At 46.5% G+C, this 22,748-nt stretch overlaps 1 protein-coding gene across 2 annotated transcripts in view; it reads right to left on the bottom strand.

Annotated features, from left to right (window-relative positions):
- LUZP2 (leucine zipper protein 2) overlaps positions 1 to 22,748 on the bottom strand; it is a 1,194,427-nt gene that overhangs the window by 684,505 nt on the left and 487,174 nt on the right. For both annotated transcript variants that reach the window (XM_075325480.1, XM_075325479.1), the window contains exon 4: positions 6,359 to 6,440. In XM_075325480.1, coding sequence (XP_075181595.1) covers positions 6,359 to 6,440 — 82 coding nt within the window. The remainder of the gene's footprint in view (positions 1 to 6,358; positions 6,441 to 22,748) is intronic.

Raw genomic sequence — 22,748 nt, 5'->3', positions numbered from 1 at the left:
GCAGATAATGGCATGCTGGAGGAAAATGTCCGTTTTTATAATGCAGGGACATGTGACATGGACATCCTATCACACATGCCGTTGCTTCTCTGGCTAAAAGTCCACTTACCTGTGTGTGTGTCTGGGATTGGCTGATATGCTGGCCTGCCCCACTACACACGTGCGCTTAGGGAAGGAAGACAAGGAAAAAAAAAAAAAAAATGGCGATCGCCATTATCCATACAGCAGTGATCTGAATGCGCTGTTCCCGCACACTATACACTGAAATTTCATAATAATGTGAGTCACAGAGTGACTTACACTATTACAGCGGAAAGCCAGCTAGGAATTAGCTGGTCTTTTTGCTGCTAGAACCGTTCTCGAACGTATCTAGAACTATCGAGCTTTAGCAAAAAGCTCGAGTTCTAGTTCTATCTAGAACAGCCCCCAAAATCACTCGAGCCGCGAACTGCGGAACCTCGAACCACGAACCGCGCTCAACTCTAGTAAAGAGAAGCCAGCACCATCCGGCAGGGATTACGGACCCCGACAAGGCTAGGAGTCGCCGTTAAATTTGTCAATTTCGTTAGCGAAGGAAACCTCCGGGGTTTCCCAGCAGTCAAGACCCGATTGAAGGCAACCGCTCAAACCGTAGTGGGAATACAGTCACCGCCAAGGCTATAGTTCCCAGGGCCAGAGCCTGCGGGCAAAAGGGGCTCCCTCAGCCTCCATCCAAGCTGGGGAGCGGGTTACCGGTGGGAAGCCATTGGAACCATAACACAACACAGGTGCAGGGAAAGGCAGTCACCATCAACCTGCCGGGAGGAGAAACACCACAGCCGTCTGTGGGACCCGTCCATCCAGCCGTTTGTTTTACCGGAGACTTTGCATTCATCATTGGCTGAGTGAGTACCACCGTGCCATGCGGCACAGCGCTGCCCCCGCGACCCTGCACCTCACCAGGCCCCGTAACCCGCCTGTCATCGATCCCTACCTCCCTCACCGAGCCCCGGGACAACCAACCCCCCTACCCACGGAGGGAAGAACCAACATCCAAGCTGCTCCCTGTCATCGCTCCCGGGATCCCCGTCCAGAGCAGTGGTGGTGTCACCAATGTCACCACAACCGTGGGTGGCATCACGGACAATATCCCTAAACCCAAACCACCCCCCCTTTCACTGACGGGCAAGGAACGCCGCTCGAGTCCCCGGGATCCGGCCCACCGCTTGAGCCACCACCGAGCGGCAGCCGCAGCAGCCGGACCCGAGCAGTGGGTGAGCGCAGCATCCCCTCCTCCGCCCGCGACAATAGTAGGTCCAGAAAAAAAATCTACACAATGCTTACATGCTGAATTATCTCTTGCATATAAATTACCAGCATATCAATTGCAAATCTTTAAACTGGTTGCCCCTCCTCTACAGAATATATGATAAACGCATCACACTAACTCACAATGTTGTCCACAATTCTGCACTGACACACTCTCTCCTACCTTATTGTCATTTCATCTACCACTCTACCAATTCCCTCCATTGTGCTAATGATCTCTGACAAGCATACTCCATGATCCGAAACATGCACTCCTGTCTCCAAGACTTTTCTCATGCTGCAATATTTCTCTGTAGTTTGCTATCCAGTACAATTTGGCTTACTTCAGGTATACAAAGTTTTAAGCTTGCCCTAAAAATACATTTATCTAGGTTGGCCCAAGACATCACTTCACTAATCTAACCGTTCCCAATTCTCCTCATATATTTATCTCAGATTCTGGTCCTTTCTATCAGGATCTGTTTCAAATTTTCATGGGCCCCAGGCGAATGTGTCTCACTGGTCCCCACTGTGTGGTGTCTCCTCTGTACATTGTCGACCCCCTGTCTCCTTCATGCACTGTTTCTTCCCCTGTGTTCTGTCTCCTCCCTGTAAGCTGTCTCCCCCCTGTGCTCTGTCTCCTTCCTGTGCGCTGTCTCCCTCATATGCTGTGTCTCCACCTGTGTGCTGTCTTCCACCTGTTTGCTGTCTCCCTCCCTGTGCTCTGGGTCACCCCACATGTGCTCTCTTCCCCAATGTGCTGTCAGCAGCAGATCTGTGTCATTATACTGAGTGATGCAGGAATCAGTGCCATCTGTAGGTGACATATACTCGTCTATGCTGGAGATAGTAATAACGCACTCCTGCCAGCATATTATTATTCATAAGCCAACAAAAATCTGACTCCAGAAGCTGCACTCATTGTACAGGGCATGAAGGGAGACACTGCACAAGGAAGACAGTTACCCTGGGGTGCATATGTGGCACCCCTGAGGCTCCAGTCGCCACAGAGTATTGCACTTTATTTAAAGTGCGATATTCGCCTCGGGTAAGGAGGGGGTTAATCACCGGTGTTCCACATTCACACTTTACATATAGCTTAGGAGCCTTCTCACAGGGGGCGTTGGCTCAGGGTAGGCAGGGGGATTGCCATCACGAGGCATGGGACTTCCCCGGTCACTGAAGCCATCCACCTGGTTGGCAGGTTCCACTTGGGGTAGAACTAGGAGCACACTCACACAATCTTCAGTCAGTCTACCCAGGACACCAATTATGAGACACGACACCCTCACCTCTTATTTGTCTTCTCTTCACGGGGCCTGGGGCTTGGAGTGGAGCACTCAGCCCAGGTTCCTCATGGCTGGAAGGGCAACTCTGACAAAGGACTTTCTACTTTCAAACACCAGTGACTGCTTCTAACTTATCCGAGGTCGACGGGGCACATCACAGCGAGTGACCAGTACTACCCGGGCGAGCAGCACAAAGAGTGGGTAAAGACACCTGGAACCGCAGCATCTGATTTGGACTCTTATTACCGGCGCCGGTGCATCGGTGCCAAAGGCAATTGCCATCACTACTCCCCTCATCATCCTTCCCAGGGTCCGCTCCGCCTTTGGGAAGCAACACCATCTTCGGCTGCTATTACCATCCACCCCGGAGGACAGCGACAGCATCGGTGGCTAATCCTTGGCCGCGTACCACAGATGGTGTAATGACAATCTTCCTACTACAATCCCCATCATCCTCCCTCCTTATTGGTGTACACCTCAGGGCACAAAGCCGGGCAGGCCACTGCAACATCCCAGACCACCACACCTGCCCAGTGACGAGTAACTCAGGCACGAGGCCCTGTGCTTGATTCCCCCTGCCCACTGGGTGCTACACATACACAAATAAATTCTGGGGACAATGTCCAGCAAGGGGCATGGCTGGTGTCCCCGATGGCGAGTAGGCCCCCCTGTTTGGCCAGAGTCTCGACAGTTGCCCGGGTTCACTGGGTGGTGATGCCAGCCCTCCTTTCTGCCATCTCTTCCCATTCACTCCTTGCACTCATTAGCGCTTTGTACCCTGAAATAGAGAGATGCTGGCGGTAGACCAGTTCATACAACTTTAAATGAATGACCATATTCATTATAAAGATGACAGGATCATATTCCTCAATCACTTTTTAATATAGATAATTGAACTATTTGAAATTTGAATATTTCATACAAATTTGATGAGCCCCAAATGAATATACAGCAAATTGCAAGTAGTCCAATTGTCTTCGTGTTTCTGTTGCTGAGCTTCAACTCTGTCTCACTAGCCTAAAGTCACCCTGAAATGGCTAACATCCCTGTTTAGGCTTTTATAGAGGTTATTATAATTACATCTTATATGCTGTGCTGTTCCATGTAATATAATAACTGCAAGGCATTAAGGAAAAGCACGGAAACTGCTGAAACCAATTCAATCTTTTACAATGCGTAAATGGCAATGTATAATTTCTGATTTATGCAAACTTAGTCACAAGTTATTCTAGTTCACTAGGACCTGCAAATTTTCAGAAATTCGAGTCAATGTCAACTTTCTTAGGATTGGTTCTATTAACTCTAGTTGTTATCTTTTCTTGTCCCCCTACTTCCTTATAGATTTTTATCTCTTGCGAGCAGGACCATCCCATCTCTTGTTTGCTACTCTGTAATATCTGATATTGTCTGTACATGTGCCCTCTAAATTAGAAAGTGTTTCAGAGTTTCTGACTTCTACAGGCTCAGTACTTGAGATGGGCACACACCGTGTGCTAGGGGAAAGATGGGCAAGAAGCTTAGAGGAGTGTTTAAACTAAATATTGGAGGAAAGGCAATAGCTGTACCGGAGGTGAAGATAGTGACCTGGTCATAACAAATCAAAGTGGTTTTAGCATGGGGAGAGGGGATATAACATTTAATACAGAAAGTAGGAGACATGGAAGATCACAGCTATGACTGGGCTGTTAATGTATAAGGTTATAGTCTGTGCAGGAAAGACTACAAATCAGCAAGGGTAAGTAGTTTGCCATTATGTAAAATCTTGCCTAAACTCCATTCTGTGTGATAATACAGGGTGGGTCATAAGTATGGATACACCCTGGGTGGGCCATAAGTATGGATACACCCTGATATAATGGAAGTGGTTGCTGATATCACCTTACCATTTGTGGCATATTAGGACATGGGTCGGGCAAAACATTTGTCCATGACGGCCATCTGAAAAGCCGCCATTTTGAATTCAACTTTACTTTTTTTTTTATCAGGGTGTATCCATACTTATGGCCCACCCAGGGTGTATCCATACTTTTGGCCTACCCAGAGTGTATTCATACTTATGGCCCACCCAGGGTGTAGCCATACTTATGGCCCACCCTGTATATTTGAGATTAATGAAAATGTAGAGTCCCTGTGAGCAGAAATAATTGGAAGGAAAAAATAATAAAATACTGATAGGGGTTAGTTATAAGTCTCCAAATATATTGAAAGCTGCAGAAAATATCCTCATAAAGCAAATAGATAAGGCAGCAAATCAGGGAGAAGTCATTACTACGGGGCACTTCAACTACTGTAATAAAAATTGGGGAACAGAATCCTATGAATTTGCCGGTTACTTAGGTATTAGTGATCACAAAATAATTTTTCACTTCCAGTTAAGAGAAAAATACAGTCTGATCCCACAGACTCATCCCATTAGCCCTCAATATGCAGAAACGCAAAACCTTTAGAAAGGCTGCATAGCTGAAATGTTAGTTTTTGCTCTGGTTGAGATGCACTGTTTATGCAGAAAATAAAAGTCACATTTATTTCAACCCTTCTTGTATGTATATAATCATAAAGATTCCCTTGTAAGGTGCTCAAAAAAAAAATTATGAAAATTTCAAAAAGGCTCCCATGGGCAAATATAAGGCATGAAATTTCCCACAAGAGTCAAAACACCATATAATAAAATGTTAAAAATATGTATTTTATTAGGAAAAATATTTAAATATATGAATATCATGGTATTTTTCAGTATAAATAATGGGAACAATGAAATGCTTAAAAGGACAGGGTTATGTCTCAAAGACAAAAGACGAGGAGGTAAATACCAGCGGGACCACTATAGGTAAATTAAATATAAATATCCATAAATAGGGTGTAATGCCAAATCCATAAATAGCAAAAAATGATAATATTTTAGAGAAATAAAGTGCAGTGCTTTTCCATAATGAAGGCTCCAATAGCAGAAATAAAAGTAAAGTGTATAGTGCTCAAATAAGAATGGTGCAGTGGAGATTAATGGAATGAAGCATTGGAGAAAGATATGGAATACCCAGAGATAGGGTCCATGGAGCTCGCCTGCCTTCAGCCCGACGCGCATTTCGTCTTGTTTTAGCCTTTCTCAGGGGGAGTAGTGAAGTGTATATATCCTTGAGTGCTGAAGCTATTCAGCCAATATATGGCTACTAATGGGGCCAGCACTAACTTAACCATAATGTATGAATTTTAATAAAGTTCATGACATATGAATTGCTAGAAAATATTGTTTGGAATGGGAGATCCCCTTTGGCTGTATCATATAAAACAATGATAGGCATAAACTACAAAAATCTACAATAATATAGAACAGATAATTTATTGTTTGCATGATTTGCATACACAAAATGACAATTATGAAATTTGTACCACAAAAGCTTGAATTTAAGGGGGAATACATCTCCTTTAGAATTTACTTAACAGGCGTAAAGTTGACTATATGGATAGCCATGCTAAAAGCAATCTTGTAAAGGAGATAGATGCTTAAAAAACATTTGTTGGTAATGAGAAGAGGAACTTTTATTACCCTAAATATCTAAGGCTTTCTATAAATGTTAGATTCCCCATTACCCTGCAGTTTTCCGTTTTTACACACAAAGCCAGAACATTAGAACATAAATATGCTTTTATGTCACTTCAAACCCTTTCTACTTCACTATAACACCTAACAAAGACTCGGGAACCAAACATCCAGCTCACAAACAGGAAAAAGAAAAAATAGTTGGGAAAAAGTAATTGGAGGGTCACATGATACAAACACTTACAGTGGCCTGCTGCTTCTCAGCCTTTTCAGATGCCTCATTAAGTTGTTTTGTGAATGTTTCCTGCAGGGATTTCATCTCTTCCCTATTTTATTAAAAAAAAGAAAGCACACAGAAAGAAAGACACATTTAGAAAATTGAGTTTTCTCTTACTTGTATTATATTTTTGTAGATTTTTCAATTAAAAAAATAAAAATGGGAAAAAATGCTATAAGTGTACAAAACGCCATATATTTAGCTCTACTGAATCCTTCAACTTTTATTGAATTTTATATTTGTTTGGAACTGTATAGTTAACCGTTGTCTGGTACTATGGAAAAAAACACTAATTGTACCAATCTGCATGGGGGTCACATTGACCCTCTAGTACCAAACAAGGGTTAAAATAATTTAAGAAAGAAGGTAAAAAAATTAACCATTTTTTTCAATTTTTGCTTGAACTTTTTCATTAAGGTTTGGGCTATGTGCGCACTAGAAAGTGCCATTTTCTTAAGAAAAAAACGGACCCTCAACACTCAACAAATGGTGCACACCGGAATTTTTTTACAAACATATTTACTCATGTATATCCCCATGTATATGCACACATATTGCCCTTCTATATATGTGCTCAGTTGTCATACTATGTAAAAGCTTTTAAGTTCCGACATGGAAGTTTAATATCTATATTATGTGGATTTTCCTGCACTTCGGAGTACCTCAATGCTTATATATGAATTCAAATAGATTTATATACTTTGAAGGAAGCCTCATTTTTTATTGTCAAAAGTTTGTTTTAATTACAAAAAAAAAGAAGGGAATTTTGTTACTTACCGTAAATTCCTTTTCTTCTAGCTCCTATTGGAAGACCCAGACGATTGGGTGTATAGCTACTGCCTCCGGAGGCCACACAAAGCATTACACTAAAAAGTGTAAGGCCCCTCCCCTTCTGGCTATACACCCCCAGTGGGATCACTGGCTCACCAGTTTTAGTGCAAAAGCAAGAAGGAGGAAAGCCAATAACTGGTTTAAACAAATTCACTCCGAGTAACATCGGAGAACTGAAAAACCGTTCAACATGAGCAACATGTGTACCCGAAACAACCCAAAAAATCCCGAAGGACAACAGGGCGGGTGCTGGGTCTCCCAATAGGAGCTAGAAGAAAAGGAATTTACGGTAAGTAACAAAATTCCCTTCTTCTTCGTCGCTCCATTGGGAGACCCAGACGATTGGGACGTCCAAAAGCTGTCCCTGGGTGGGTAAAGAAATACCTCATGTTAGAGCTGCGAAGACAGCCCTCCCCTACGGGGAGGCAACTGCCGCCTGCAGGACTCTTCTACCTAGGCTGGCGTCCGCCGAAGCATAGGTATGCACCTGATAATGTTTGGTGAAAGTGTGCAGACTCGACCAGGTAGCTGCCTGGCACACCTGTTGAGCCGTAGCCTGGTGACGTAATGCCCAGGAAGCACCCACGGCTCTGGTTGAATGGGCCTTCAGCCCTGATGGAACCGGAAGCCCAGCAGAACGGTAGGCTTCAAGAATTGGTTCCTTGATCCATCGAGCCAGGGCGGCCTTAGAAGCCTGCGACCCTTTGCGCTGACCAGCGACAAGGACAAAAAATGCATCCGAACGGCGCAAGGGCGCCGTGCGGGAAATGTAGATTCTGAGTGCTCTCACCAGATCTAACAAATGTAAATCCTTCTCATACCGATGAACTGCATGAGGACAAAACGAAGGCAAGGAGATATCCTGATTAAGATGAAAAGAGGATACCACCTTCGGGAGAAACTCCTGAATGGGGCGCAGCACTACCTTGTCCTGGTGGAAGACCAGGAAGGGAGTCTTGGATGACAGCGCTGCCAGCTCAGACACTCTCCGAAGAGATGTGATCGCTACCAGAAAAGCCACGTTCTGGGATAGTCTAGAAAGTGAAACCTCCCTCAGAGGCTCGAAGGGCGGCTTCTGGAGGGCAACTAGTACCCTGTTCAGATCCCATGGATCTAACGGCCGCTTGCACGGGGGAACGATATGGCAAACCCCCTGTAGGAACGTGCGCACCATAGGACGGCGTGCCAAACGCCTCTGAAAAAAGACGGATAGCGCCGATACCTGACCTTTAAGGGAGCCGAGCGCCAAACCTTTTTCTAACCCAGATAGCAGGAAAGAAAGAAAGGTAGGCAATGCAAATGGCCAGGGAGACACTCCCTGAGCAGAGCACCAGGATAAGAATATCCTCCACGTTCTGTGGTTCTTAGCGGACGTGGGCTTCCTAGCCTGTCTCATGGTGGCAACGACCCCGTGGAATAATCCTGAAGACGCTAGGATCCAGGACTCAATGGCCACACAGTCAGGTTCAGGGCCGCAGAATTCCGATGGAAAAACGGCCCTTGGGACAGTAAGTCTGGTCGGTCTGGTAGTGCCCACGGTTGGCCGACCGTGAGCTGCCACAGATCCGGATACCACGCCCTCCTCGGCCAGTCTGGGGCGACGAGTATGACGCGGCTGCAATCGGATCTGATCTTGCGTAGCACTCTGGGCAAGGGTGCCAGAGGTGGAAACACATAAGGGAGCCGGAACTGCGACCAATCTTGCGCTAGGGCGTCTGCCGCCAGCGCTCTTTGATCGCGAGACCGTGCCATGAAGGTTGGGACCTTGTTGTTGTGCCGGGACGCCATTAGGTCGACGTCCGGCCTTCCCCAGCGGCGCCAGATTTCCTGAAACACGTCCGGGTGAAGGGACCATTCCCCTGCGTCCATGCCCTGGCGACTGAGGAAGTCTGCCTCCCAGTTTTCTACGCCGGGGATGTGAACTGCGGATATGGTGGAGGCCGTGGCATCCACCCACATCAGAATCCGCCGGACTTCCTGGAAGGCTTGCCGACTGCGTGTCCCCCCTTGGTGATTGATGTATGCCACCGCTGTGGAGTTGTCCGATTGAATTCGGATCTGCTTTCTTTCCAGCCACTGCTGGAAGGCTAGTAGGGCAAGATACACTGCTCTGAGTACCAGAACATTGATCTGAAGGGTGGACTCCTGCTGAGTCCACGGACCCTGAGCCCTGTGGTGGAGAAAAACGCTCCCCACCCTGACAGACTCGCGTCTGTCGTGACCACCGCCCAAGACGGTGGTAGGAAGGATCTTCCCTGTGATAATGAGGTGGGAAGAAGCCACCATTGCAGAGAGTCCTTGCCGTCTGTGAAAGGGATACTTTCCTGTACAGGGATGTTGACTTCCCGTCTCATTGGCGGAGAATGTCCCATTGAAGTGAACGCAGATGAAACTGCGCAAACGGAACCGCCTCCATTGCCGCCACTATCTTCCCGAGGAAGTGCATGAGGCGTCTTAAGAAGTGCGACTGACCTTGAAGGAGAGTCTGCACCCCAGTCAGTAGTGACCGCTGCTTGTCCAGCGGAAGCTTCACTACCGCTGAGAGGGTATGAAACTCCATGCCAAGATACGTTAGTGATTTGGGTCGTGACAGGTTTGACTTTGAGAAGTTGATGATCCACCCGAACGTCTGGAGAGTCTCCAGCGCAACATTCAGGCTGAGTTGGCATGCCTCTTGAGAGGGTGCCTTGACAAGTATATCGTCCAAGTAAGGGATCACAGAGTGTCCCTGTGAGTGCAAGACTGCTATCACTGCCGTCATGACCTTGGCGAACACCCGTGGGGCTGTCGCCAGCCCGAATGGCAGAGCTACGAACTGAAGCTGGTCGTTTCCTATCACGAAATGTAGAAAAACATTGGTGCTCTGTAGCAAGCGGCACGTGGAGATAAGCATCTTAGATGTCTATTGATGCTAGGAAATTTCCTTGAGACATTGAGGCAATGACGGAGCGGAGGGTATCATCCGGAACCGCCTGGCCTCCACGTGCTTGTTGAGCAGTTTTAGGTCCAGAACGGAACGGAAAGAGCCATCCTTGTTTGGCACCACAACCAGATTGGAGGAAAACCGTGTCTTGTTCCTGAAGAGGAACCGGGATTACCACTCCTTCTGCCTGCAGAAGAGCATCTGCTCGGTGGGGAGGTGGGGACGTTCTGAAGAATCGAGTCGGAGGACGAGAACAGAACTCTGTCCTGTGCACGTGGGCACACTGTCCCTCACCCACCGGTCTGTGACCTGTGGCAGCTAAATGTCGCCAAAGGCGAGCGAGTCTGCCATCAACCGCGGATACGGAAAGATGAGAGAGCTGAGAGTCATGAGGAGACCGCCTTGGTAGCGGTTCCTCCGGCTGCCTTCCTTGGGCGTGATTGAGCCCGGCCGGCAGCTGAGCCCCTCTGAGGCTTTTCAGCCCTTTTGGACGAGGACAATTGGGACCTGCCCGAGCCTGGGAAGGACCGAAACCTCGGCTGTCCTTCCAGGACAGCATTAATAGGGTAAGTCGCAATGCAGACATTGCGAGGTTACGGACGCCCCTGCGGCACAGATGTACTTGTGCTCAAGACCAGCTGCGCAAGAACAGCTGAAAAGCTTAGGGTGCTCATACGGCTGTGAATGCCGGAGCAACCGACACGCCGATAGCCTCACAGACAGATTTCAACCAGAGTCCATCTGTCTGTCAATGGCATCTGTAAGTGAAGTCCCATCTCCACTTCAACTATGGCTCTAGCCGCAAGCCTGGAGATTGGAGAATCCACCTTTGGACCCTGGGTCCAACGCCTGACCACGTCAGGGGGAAGTGATAACGTGTATCCTTAATACGTTTGGAGAAAACGCTTATCTGGGAAGCGTGGTGTTCCTGGACTGCTTCTCTGCAGTCAGCGTGGCCAGAACAATACTCAATATACGTTTGAGCTTGAAATGGGACTTCTCCTGCTGTGAAGCTGACTCCTCCGCTGGGGGAGCTGAGGGAGAAAAGATCCAACATTCCATTGATGGACGCTATAGGATCATTCCTTATGGCGTCACCATCCGGTGTATCCGGAGTGAGAGCGGTGTCAGGATCAAAGTCCTGATGAGCTACGTCTACCTCATCATACAGAGAGCCTCCTGGGACCCCCCCGGAGCACCGATTTTTAATCCAGGTGAGGGTGGCCAGGGAGCAATGAACCAGATTGCCCATGGCCTGTCCGGGCTGCAAGTCTCTATCCCATTGCAACTCCGTCCCTGTCCTTGGACAGGGTTGAGAGGTAGTTCTTTTGGCCACGTCAAGTAGAGACCCCGGCTGACCAAGTGCTACAGGGGAGCATTGCACCCAATGGGGAGCAGTGCCGTGGAACAGTATCACATGCAGCAAAAACAGCATCGAAAGCCTGTGTTGCTTATATGCTGCTGCCGACTTATAGAGCCAAGAATGGCGACCGTACAGTGCAATGTATATCATACAAGCATAAAGTACAAATGAACACTGCAGCACATGCAATACAAGCAGCATAGAAAGCCTGCTTTTCTGCTGCTGTAGACTAGCCATCTAGGGGAATATAGCCCAGAATAGCGACCATACAGTGCAATGTATAGCATACAAGCATAAGTACAAATGAACACTGCAACACCTGCAATACAAGCAGCATAGAAAAAAACCTGTGCCTCAGCACCCTTGCTTTTCTGCTGCTGTAGTCTAGCCATTCTATGGCGAATATAGCCAAGACTAGTGACCGTACAGTGCAGTGTATAGCATACAAGCATAAATACACATGAACACTTCAGTACGTGCAATACAAGCAGCATAGAAAGCCTGTGCCTTAGCACCCATGCTTTCCTGCTGCTGATGTGTCGCCATCTAAGAGGGCATATAGCCCGAAATAGCGACCTATGCAGTGCACTTAAATACAAATAGACAAACTGCGGTATTTAGTGTCAGCACCCCAGGTGCCGCTTACCGCCCGCCTATAAGCGGGTGTGTGGTCGCCCTATTCCTGTTGGTTGCCCAGAGTCCGTTCTCTCAGCTCGGGCTGCAGGAATGGCTGCCGGCGTCCTTCTCCAGCTCGTGTGAGTAGGGGCGGGCCGTGGGCGTGCCCCAAGTCAGAGCGGGAAACCGGCGTCCCACAGTGTCTAGTGAGAGGGCTGGAGCATGTAAATAAGGCTCCAGCCCTCGGCGTTGCTGATTGTACAGCATCTCTCCCCTACCCTGATTGACAGGGTGGGGGCGGGAACGAAGCTGAGCTAGGCCGCAAAAGCCGGGGACTGGATTTATGAGCGCCGCCGCCGTAAAAGCGCGGTCGGCGCTAAGTCCCCGGCGCACTTCAAGTCCCAGCCGCGCCGCCGCTCCCGGAGCGTCCGGCGCGGTAGTTCCCAATAAATAAAGTCACTCAGCTAGGCTGCAGTGACTGTAACCCTTTACTGTCCCCGGCGCACTAGCACACCCAGCAAGTCTGGAGTGTGCTGTGCCTGTGTGTACGGGGACACAGAGTACCTGAATGGTGCAGGGCCATGTCCCTGAACGGCACTCCCGCTCCACATCCAGCAGGTTCAATGGGTCTGTGGATGGAGCCCGGCCTCAGGGCTTTGGGGCCGGTAAGATCCCACTTCCTCAGAGCCCCTCAGGGGGATGGGGAAGGAAAACAGCATGTGGGCTCCAGCCGCCGTACCAGCAATAGGTACCTCAACCTTACAAACCACCAGTGGGGTGAGAAGGGAGCATGCTGGGGGCCCTATATGGGCCCACTTTTCTTCCATCCGATATAGTCAGCAGCTACTGCTGACTAAACAGTGGAGCTATGCGTGGATGTCTGACCTCCTTCGCACAAAGCCGAAAACTGGTGAGCCAGTGATCCCACTGGGGGTGTATAGCCAGAAGGGGAGGGGCCTTACACTTTTTAGTGTAATGCTTTGTGTGGCCTCCGGAGGCAGTAGCTATACACCCAATCGTCTGGGTCTCCCAATGGAGCGACGAAGAAAAAAAAAATTTCTTTCAAAAACCTTTTTTAAAAAAATTCCGGTGTGCGCCATTTGTTGAGTGCAGATTTATGTATTTAAATATGATATATTGGCACATATGTATGTGCATTAAACTTGAAGATGTTATATCTGCACACACTGAATGGCGCACTGCAACTGGTTTGGTCATAAACGTATATATCTTCAAATCCAGAAAACCATTGAAAAATGTGTACTTTATTGTATTGTATTGTATTGTATCATTGTTTTTTAATTGTATATGTATGTAATGTTTTTCATGGTAAAATCTATTTCGTGCATGTAAGGTGCTGAAGTAATTTAAACATCTGTTACATTGATTAGCATTTGCATATAAGCTTTGCAGCACCATCTATCCAGTATCATGATTAAGGGTGAGTGCTTTCACCTGAAACGCGTTGTGCTGGTCATGTCATTCTTTGTGTCTGCATGATAAAATAAAGACGTGATTTTTTTGCCTGAAGAGCTGGACATCCTCATCTTTTGCATTATTTTGGGCTGTGGCAGTGCCTGTCCGTGCTCCAGGACGAAATCAAGACTGAGCTTTTTCCACGGTGAGCTGATTCATACTATTGAACTATCAGCAGTTTGATCGCTGATTCATTTCTGTTTATCAGAGCTACACAGGTTTGATCAGCAGAAATACTGCGTTCCTCTTAAGGCCCCGTTACACGCAATGACGCATCTAACGATATATCGCCAAGGTTATGGATTCCGTGACGCACATCCGGCACCAACGAGCATCCGTTAACGATGGAAAATACTCACCAAATCGACCATCGTTGACACGTCGTTCATTTTCAAAAAATCGTTGATTGTTGAGGACGCAGGTTGTTCGTCGTTCCCAAGGTAGCACACATTGCTATGTCTGACACCTCGGGAGTGACGAACTACAGCTTACCTGCGGCCGCTGGCAATGTGGAAGCAAGGAGGTGGGCGGGATGTTACAGCCACTCATCTCCGCCCCTTTGCTTCTATTGGGTGGCCGCTTAGTGATGCCGCTGTGACGCAGCATGAACCGCCCCCTTAGAAAGGAGGCAGTTCGCCGGCCACAGTGACGTTGCTCGGCAGGTAAATGCGTGTGACAGCTCCTAATGATATTGTGCGCCACGGGCAGCGATTTGCCCGTGACGCACAAACGACGGTGGTGGGTATGCTCGATATCGCTGCGTGTAAAGCCCCCTTTAGAGTCACTGCTCTGTCAGCTGTAACAGGAACTACGTCATCATAGCAACAGGAGTCATCGCATGAACCGTCGCTACCATGGCAACCATTGGCTAACCGTCATCGCATCACTGGACCTCCGATGATGACGGGAAAAGGCAATTTCCCTGCTGCGGCCGTTTAAATCACGCAGTCACATTTTGACAGCACAATCTAAGGGGTTAACAGGCATGGGTAGATCTCGGATCCACCCGCGCCTGATAGCCGCAAATCTCTGCTGTTCAAATCAGCAAACATGTGCAGGGATCACCGCCGGCTCACCGCAGCATCCAGTGGTGATTACCTTTTCATGATTTAAGAAGCACTGAATACGTCTTCAGTCGTTATTAAGTTGAAGCAAATGGAGGAAATTTTTTGTCTTACAAAAGGAGGTCCAAAATAGTGTTATACCAGAATAAACTGGACACCAAAAAAACATCTATTATCTAGTGTGTTGTGTAGCTATACTCTCTTGAGGGTACACAAATATGAAACAGCTCCCAAAACTGAGACAATTTTATTCATAGCGTCTTGGTAAGCAACTGCCTTTTCACTTTGAAAACTGCTAACTTGTTCCTTCTTCCTAAAAAAAGAATAATTGTTTAACTATTTTCTGAATACCAAATCTGTTGTGGTTGACAAAGAAAGAGATAATTTCTCCTCTCCTTGCGGAGAAGCCGTTGCATCTTCATTTTCTAAACAGATCACTTATTTCTGCTCCCTATGTAAAGTGATATTTTTTTTACGGATTCTGAAAAGGCTATTGCAATAACACATTTTTTATACTTTCCAAACAGGATCATTATGTAAAGACCCTGCAACCAGGTCGTTACAGGGTATTAAATATTACCCCCATTTTTCCCGGGCAGGAGGACTGAAGTCCACACACACACGCACATCACACTGGCAGGAAGGCGTTAATAGCTTTTGCAGCATGTTGTTTGAGCCTCATGACTCATCCTGTCTCCTTAATGAGCAGGTGGCTGCACAGGACAGGTCCTCATGACAACCCAAGGGGAGGGGGGCCTGAATAAGTGAGTTCAGTGCAGAGCAGACAGACGTTTTATACAGAACGTCAGAGGCTGCGAGAGAGTGCAGACCTCCAGAGAACAGCTCCTGTTGAGGAGATGCCACGAGACCAAGGCTAATACCATCTAGAGGAAGGGAATGGAGCTGAGGACTGGGGACCTAGGAGAATGTTGTACCTGGTGGCGATTAAGGTGTATGCTACCGGGCAAGAGAGAGACAGAATGGCGGCGGGTCCCCAAGATGCTCCATGCCACGGGGACAGCACTAACGCACCAAAAGAGAGGGACCCCCAGATCACTTCACTGGACCCTTCCTCCTACCTGCCCAGAACCGACTAGAGGCTACAGGTGGCGATGACCAGCACCTGGGTGCAATGTGGAACAGACTGTAAATAAAGATAAACTGGAACCCGCACTCCATGACTGGTGTGAGTAATTGTACCGCCTGTACCCCCGGTGTCCCTGAAGACAGTTGCCCTGGGTCTCACTAACCTCCCGGGGCTCCCCCACTCCACCCATGGGGAGCGATTCCATCTGGGTGCCTGCAACACCTGCCCCGAAGAGAGACTGCACAGCGGCGGCTGAACACCTGGCCGCATACCACGGGTGGCGCTGCTAGCACCCCGTCCCCGTCCCATACCGTGTCCTGGGGGGAGCTGTGGCAGAGGAGGCCGAGACCTCAGTGGTCACTGCAACGATGGCAAGCTCCCCAGGAACCCCGTTACCCTCCTTCCATCCCCTTGTCACACCGGACTGACTGTCGGACTTTCCTTTTATTGAAACCTGCCGGAGTCACGGAAGGCGGGTCGGGCCACTCACAGCCTGACCCCGAATACCACCGGCCCGGTGACCAAGCCATCCCTGCAGGCCCTGGCACGGGCAATTCAACTTGGCGCTGTGAGCAGGGCTAGGACTAGACCCGGTAACACAGGGTGACGCGTGCCTTGTGCACAACATCTGCAAAAAAAATTGGATTATCTAATGTTTATTTTGGTGCCTGCGGCTGCGGGTACACAACAAATGGACTTGGACTGTACAATAGCGTCCATTGAGAATGGGATGGGCGCCATGCGTACAAACAAGAACTGGACTTGCCCGCCTTTCGTGGGTGAGGCTGCAGCGGGGCGTGAAAATCCGTGCCCGCCCCTTTCTTGGACATCTACTAGGAGCCTGGAACCCTGCCTCCCCAGGACCAGGAGAAGATGGGGGAATGACATGGACTACCCAGGTGCAAGCTTTGGTGAGTGGTGGCCGGAGGGTGTACCCGGCACCGCAGCCTGCACCGAGATTTGACTCCTGAGTTTATTCCCTAAACCTGGGTACCTGGAGGGCCCTGGAGCATCGTAAGGAGGCCTGTTCCAGAAATTTTAAATGTTTTGACATATTCGAATGTTTCTTTTTCCATGCTTTTCTTCTCTTTCTTCTTCTTTTTCCTCCTGCCTCTTCCTTTCCTTTTTTGGGTCCCGGTAGAAGGGACGTGTTAATTAAGTTTTTTTGCGGTGTTGTTTGTTGTCACAACCCTGGAGTGTTGCGTTTTTGGTCTGGAGGAGTGTAACGCACCTGCAACCGGATTGGTACAGGGTATAAAATATTACCCCCATTTTTCTCGGGCAGGAGGAGTGAAGTCCACACACACAAGCACATTGCACTGGCAGGAAGGAGTTAATAGCTTTTGCAGCATGTGGTTTGAGCCTCATGATTCATCCTGTCTCCTTAATGAGCAGGTGGCTGCACAGGACAGGTCCCCATGACAACCCAAGGGAAGGGGGGCCTGAACGAGTGAGTTCAGTGCAGAGCAGACAGACGTTTTAGACAGAACGTCAGAGGCTGCTAAAGAGTGCAGACCTCCAGAGAACAGCTCCTGTTGAGGAAATGCCACGAGTCCAGAGCTGATAACATCTAGAGGAAGGGAATGGAGCTTAGGACTGGGGACCTAGGAGAATGTTGTACCTGGTGGCGGTTAAGGTGTACGCCACCGGGCAAAAGAGAGACAGAATGGGTCCCTAAGATGCTCCATGCCATGGGGACAGCACTAACGCACCGAACGAAAAGGGACCCCCAGATCACTCCACAGGACCCTTCCTCCTACCTGCCCGGGACCGACCAGAGGCTACAGGCAGCGAGGACCAGCACCTGGGTGCGATGTAGAACAGACTGTAAATAAAGAGACACTGGAACCCGCACTCTGTGACTGGTGTGAGTAATGCTACCACCCTGTGCCCCCGGTGTCCCTGAGGACTGTTGCCCTGGGTCTCACTAACCTCTCGGGGCTCCCCCGCTACACCTGTGGGGAGAGATTCCATCTGGCTGCCTGTAACACCTGCCCCGGAGAGAGACTGTGCAGTGGCGGCTGAACACCTGGCCGCATATTATGGGTGGCGCTGCAAGCACCCCGTCCCCGTTCCATACCGTTTCCTGGGGGAGAGCTGCGGCAGAGGATGCCGAGACCTCAGTGGCCGCTGCGACGATGGCAAGCTCCCCAGGAACCCCATTACCCTCTTTCCATACCCTTGTCACACCGGACTGACTGTCGGACTTTCCTTTTATTGAAACCCGCCGGGGTCACGGAAGCCGGGTTGGGTCACTCACAGCCTGACCCCGAATAACACCGGCCCGGTGATTACACCACAGCTCTTGTGAAAAATCCAAAGCTTCCTCAGTTTGCACCGCTTGGGTATAAACACCAGCAAAGGTAAAAAAAAAACCCCATAAAAGGGGTAATATTTGGATAGCTTTTACAGTTTAAGTAAAATAAAAAATCTGTCAGTATATTGTTACATCAGCTATAGGTTACAACTAGTTTCCATGCATTAACCCTTGCCCAAGAGGTTAAAATTAGTTTGTAATTTTTAAGAATGTGTGTGCATTAACACTAGAACTACTGGACTCGTGACACCTATATAGAAATACATGGTGCAAAGTAGTCAAAATGACTACCTCAGTAGTTCTAGTGTTAAAGAGCTAAAAATGTGTTTAATAAGAATCATGGAGACTCAAACATGTTACATAGATTTTCTGTGTATCTATAAGCTCAGTTGTCCTTGAGATTTGTGGGCCATCTATTTGACTCCTATCAAATTTCTTTGAAAGATTTTTCAAAGTTGATAAATTGAGATTTCAAAATTTTTAGAAGAGAAACACTTTGTCAACTTTCAATTAGATAGTCTGAAGCTGTGAACTACTGTAAGGCTGAGGCCACAAGGGGATTACTGCGAGTCCCCACATGACACTCGGCTCACGCTCGCAGCACAGCGGGAGCCGAGTGTCATGTGCGTGTCATGCGACTATGGTCCGATCGTGCAATCAGACCAATCAGACAGTTGCAGAGGAGGGGTCACGCTGCGGAGGGGAGGGCCAGCGCTGCGGAGGGGGGGCGGCATTGCTGAGGGGAAGGATTTATCTCCCTATCTCCCCAGTTTCCCGTGAGGCGAGAATCGTATTGCTCTTGTGTTACATCAGTGTAACATGAGAGCAATGCGACGTTTCCCTCGTGCCATAGACTTGAATGGGTGCAAGTGGAACAAAATCGCAATCCACGTGCAGCATGTTTTCTCGGTTCGATTAATCGCTCATGGGAGCTGCTCCATAGAGTAATATTGATCCGAGTGGAATGCGATTTTATTGCATTCCACTCGCTCTGCATTACTCGCCGTGTGTGCTGACCCTAAAAATAATAAAATACTAAAAGAAAAGTAAATGATCAGCAGGCCCATTGGTCATGCCACAACTGCAATTTTTCTTTGCTTTATTAAATATTATTCTTAAATTAAAAGTCTATCATTTTTTGCAGACATTTTGACTTTCCAAGAAATTAAAAGAAGTGAATGAATTTAGTGGACTGGTAATATAAATAAAATTTAAAAAAAAGTTATATTGGGGACTATTTTTGAGTAGAATGCAGAATAGATGTTTTTGAAACATCCAGTAAAAGTGATTAGTTATAAAGTAGTGACAAAATTAAAAATTAGAGTCATGTAAAAGCTTGAATATGATATAATATATAGGTCCTGTACAACTTGTTCTAATAACACTTGTTTCTCCCACGTGTTAAAATAAAAGACCCTGTACTCACCTCCCATTCCTGCGCTGTCGATAATAGCATTTTGGGGCTCATTGGAAGTTGTGATATTGGTCCTGGCATTAAAAGCAAAAGAATCTTTAGGGCTTGCTCATGCTACAGGACACGAATTCATCATCTAAAATTATGCGTGGGACTAGGTAATGTAGTTCCTTATGTTCAATCTAATATAGAATATTGAAGACCTTAACCTTCAAGGGGTTGTCCACTTCCAGGACAACCCCTTCTGATTCCACTTGTTTCTACCAGTTAAATTAACACCTTCAGCCCCTGGGCACTTTCCGTTTTTGCGTTTTTGTTTTTTGCTCCTTTTCTTCCGAGAGCAGTAACTTTTTTATTATTTTGTCAATCTTGCCATATGAGGGCTTGTTTTTTGCGGGATGAGTTGTACTTTTAAATGAAACCATAGGTTTTACCATATAGTGTACTGGAAAACAGCAAAAAAATTCCAAGTGTGGAAAAACTGCAAAAAACGTGTGATCGCACAATAGTTTTTGGGATGTTTTATTCACCGTGTTCACTATATGGTAAAACTGATGTATTAATTTGATGCCTCAGGTCGATGCGAGTTTGTAGACACCAAACATGTATAGGTTTACTTGTATCTGAGGGGTTAAAAAAAATTCACAAGTTTGTCCAATAAAAGTGGCGCACGTTTTGCGCCATTTTCCGAAACACGTAGCGTTCTCATTTTTCGGGATCTATGGTCCAGTGATGGTTTATTTTTTGCGTCTTGAGCTAACATTTTTAATGGTACCAATTTTATGCAGATGCTACGTTTTGATCGCCTGTTATTGCATTTTGCGTAAAACATGCGGCGACCAAAAAACGTAATTTTGGCGTTTGGAATTTTTTTGCCACTACGCCGTTTACCAATCAGATTAATTGATTTTATATTTTGATAGATCGGGCATTTCTGAACGCAGCGATACCAAATATGTGTATATTTATTTATTTTTTAACCCTTTAATTTTCAATGGGGTGAAAGGGGGGTGATTTGAACTTTTAGGGTTTTTGTTTGTTTTTTTTTAAAACTTTTTTTTACTTTCTTTTTTTATTTTACTAGTCCCCCTAGGGATCAGCAATCCGATCGCTCTTATCTATCTGCTGATCACAGCTATACAGCTGTAAACAGCAGATTCAATCACTTCCTGTTTCCCTCTGCTCCGTGCCGAGGAAAAACGAAAGTGAAACTTCGTAGCTGCAGGCGTCATCACATGACCCTGTGCTACGATGGCAACTACCGAAAGTCACGTGATCTCTCACGTGACTTCTGGTGGGGGCGGCGGTAAGTAAAAAACATGGCCGTGTGCATATAGATCTCGCTGCCAGACTTTGTCAGCGAGATTTAAGGGGTTAAATGTTGCGAGTGACAGCGATTCCACTCGCAACATGCAGGCACACATGTCAGCTGTTGAAAACAGCTGATATGTGTGCTGACCACTGCCGCCTGCCCGCGGCAGGGGGCGGGGCTTAACGGAACACGATCCATGACGGATAGATCCGTCCAAGGTCGTGAAGGGGTTAAAAGATCCTGTACTCACCTCCCATTCTGGTGCTGTTGGTAATTGCGGTTTGGGGATTCATTGGACATTATGACGTCACATGATCATCACATCCAACCACCGCTGACTTTTCTCTCTTCGCCTGCTGACCAAATTAGTTAATTAACAGAAAGTGATGCTGCGGCTGCCAATCATCTCCTTTTGATTGCTCATTTAGTCTGAAGGTGTTGTGATAAAAGTCGGCTTGTGTCACATCCCAATGCTGCGTGAACTTTGAACTGCGATTACCAACAGCATTGGAATGGCACCTGAATGGGAGGTGAGTACACTTTATTTTATTTTAACTGGGAGAAACAAGTGGAATCAGAAGGAGTTGTCCTAGCAGTGGACAACCCCTTGTAGGTTAAGGCCCTCCATACTCTATATTAGAATGAACATTAGGAACTACATTATCTATTTCTATTCAGATGCATACTTTTAGGTGATACATGCATGTCCTGTAGCAAGCTTCAAAGATCATTTTGCTTCATATGCCCAGACCAATACTCCAACTGATGAATTCTAATTGGAGAGTCCTGTAATCAATTTTGCATTGAGCCCATATTTTACAATAATTGATTCATGGTTTGACCATTGCAGGAATAACTGAAAGCAGGAGCTCTTGCACTGAGCCATCAGCTTTTTGTGATCATCCCTAGTTAGGCCAAAATTAGCAGAAAAAGTGAATAACTGTATCTGTCTTCCAAATACTCGATCAGACTGTAAAGCAACCGATACTATTCAATGCTAAACAAAACATACTGTTCTAGTTTTTGTTTTAAATATTAATAATTACCCTTTTATTTAACCTGGCTTGTGTGTTCGATGCTATATCTTTAAACAAGCTTGAGTTATAAAAGTTTTATTTTGTTTGTTAATATATTCTCATTTTGTTCAGAGGTTTTCACATATAAAAATGAATTTATTAAATCTTCAATAGTCTCCACTCAAGTAGAAAGTAGATTAATTTGACAAATTGAAAAAAAAATGTTGGCTAAGTGTTCTGAGCTCAGTGTTTCAGTGCAAAGTAAAAAAAAAATGAACTTACAGAAATAGAAAAGAATTATAGCTGAATGCTTTAAACTTTCAGTCCAGTTTTTAGGGTTTTGCTGTGTTTTGAAACAAATGCTTTATGATGATGACATTTTGGTCTCACCATGGAATGTACTTAACAATGCTTGTTGCTTTGTCATAAAAAACCCTATACAGGAGGACCATATTGACTTTTCATGTCTAAAGGTGGGTTTATAAGAAGAAAAGCAGATTTAATGTCATTCTTTTCCTAAGCCATATAAAAGCATTTTCAGATTTAAATGAACTAAGATGTAAAAGTATAATTTTGTAAAGCTGTAACAATGTTTTGAAAAATACCATTATATTAGAATGCTTATAAAATATGTTATAAAGAAATAGTCATTTGTGTTTGAAATATAAGTTAGAAAATTCAAATTTGATATTCACAAAACTTTAACCCCTTCAGCCCCGGGGCACTTTCCGTTTTTTGCGTTTTTGTTTTTTGCTCCCCTTCCTCCGAGAGCCGTAACTTTTTTATTTTTCCATCAATCTTGCCATATGAGGCCTTGTTTTTTGCGGGACAAGTTGTACTTTTAAATCAAACCATAAGTTTTACCATATGGTGTACTGCAAAACAGCAAAAAAATTCCAAATGCGGAAAAATTGCAAAAAATGTGTGATGGCACAATAG

Source organism: Anomaloglossus baeobatrachus, chromosome 10 (assembly GCF_048569485.1).
Source record: "Anomaloglossus baeobatrachus isolate aAnoBae1 chromosome 10, aAnoBae1.hap1, whole genome shotgun sequence".
Lineage (NCBI taxonomy): Eukaryota > Metazoa > Chordata > Amphibia > Anura > Aromobatidae > Anomaloglossus > Anomaloglossus baeobatrachus.
Note: the sequence above shows the minus strand (reverse complement) of the source record. Positions and strands in the feature narration are given on the sequence as shown.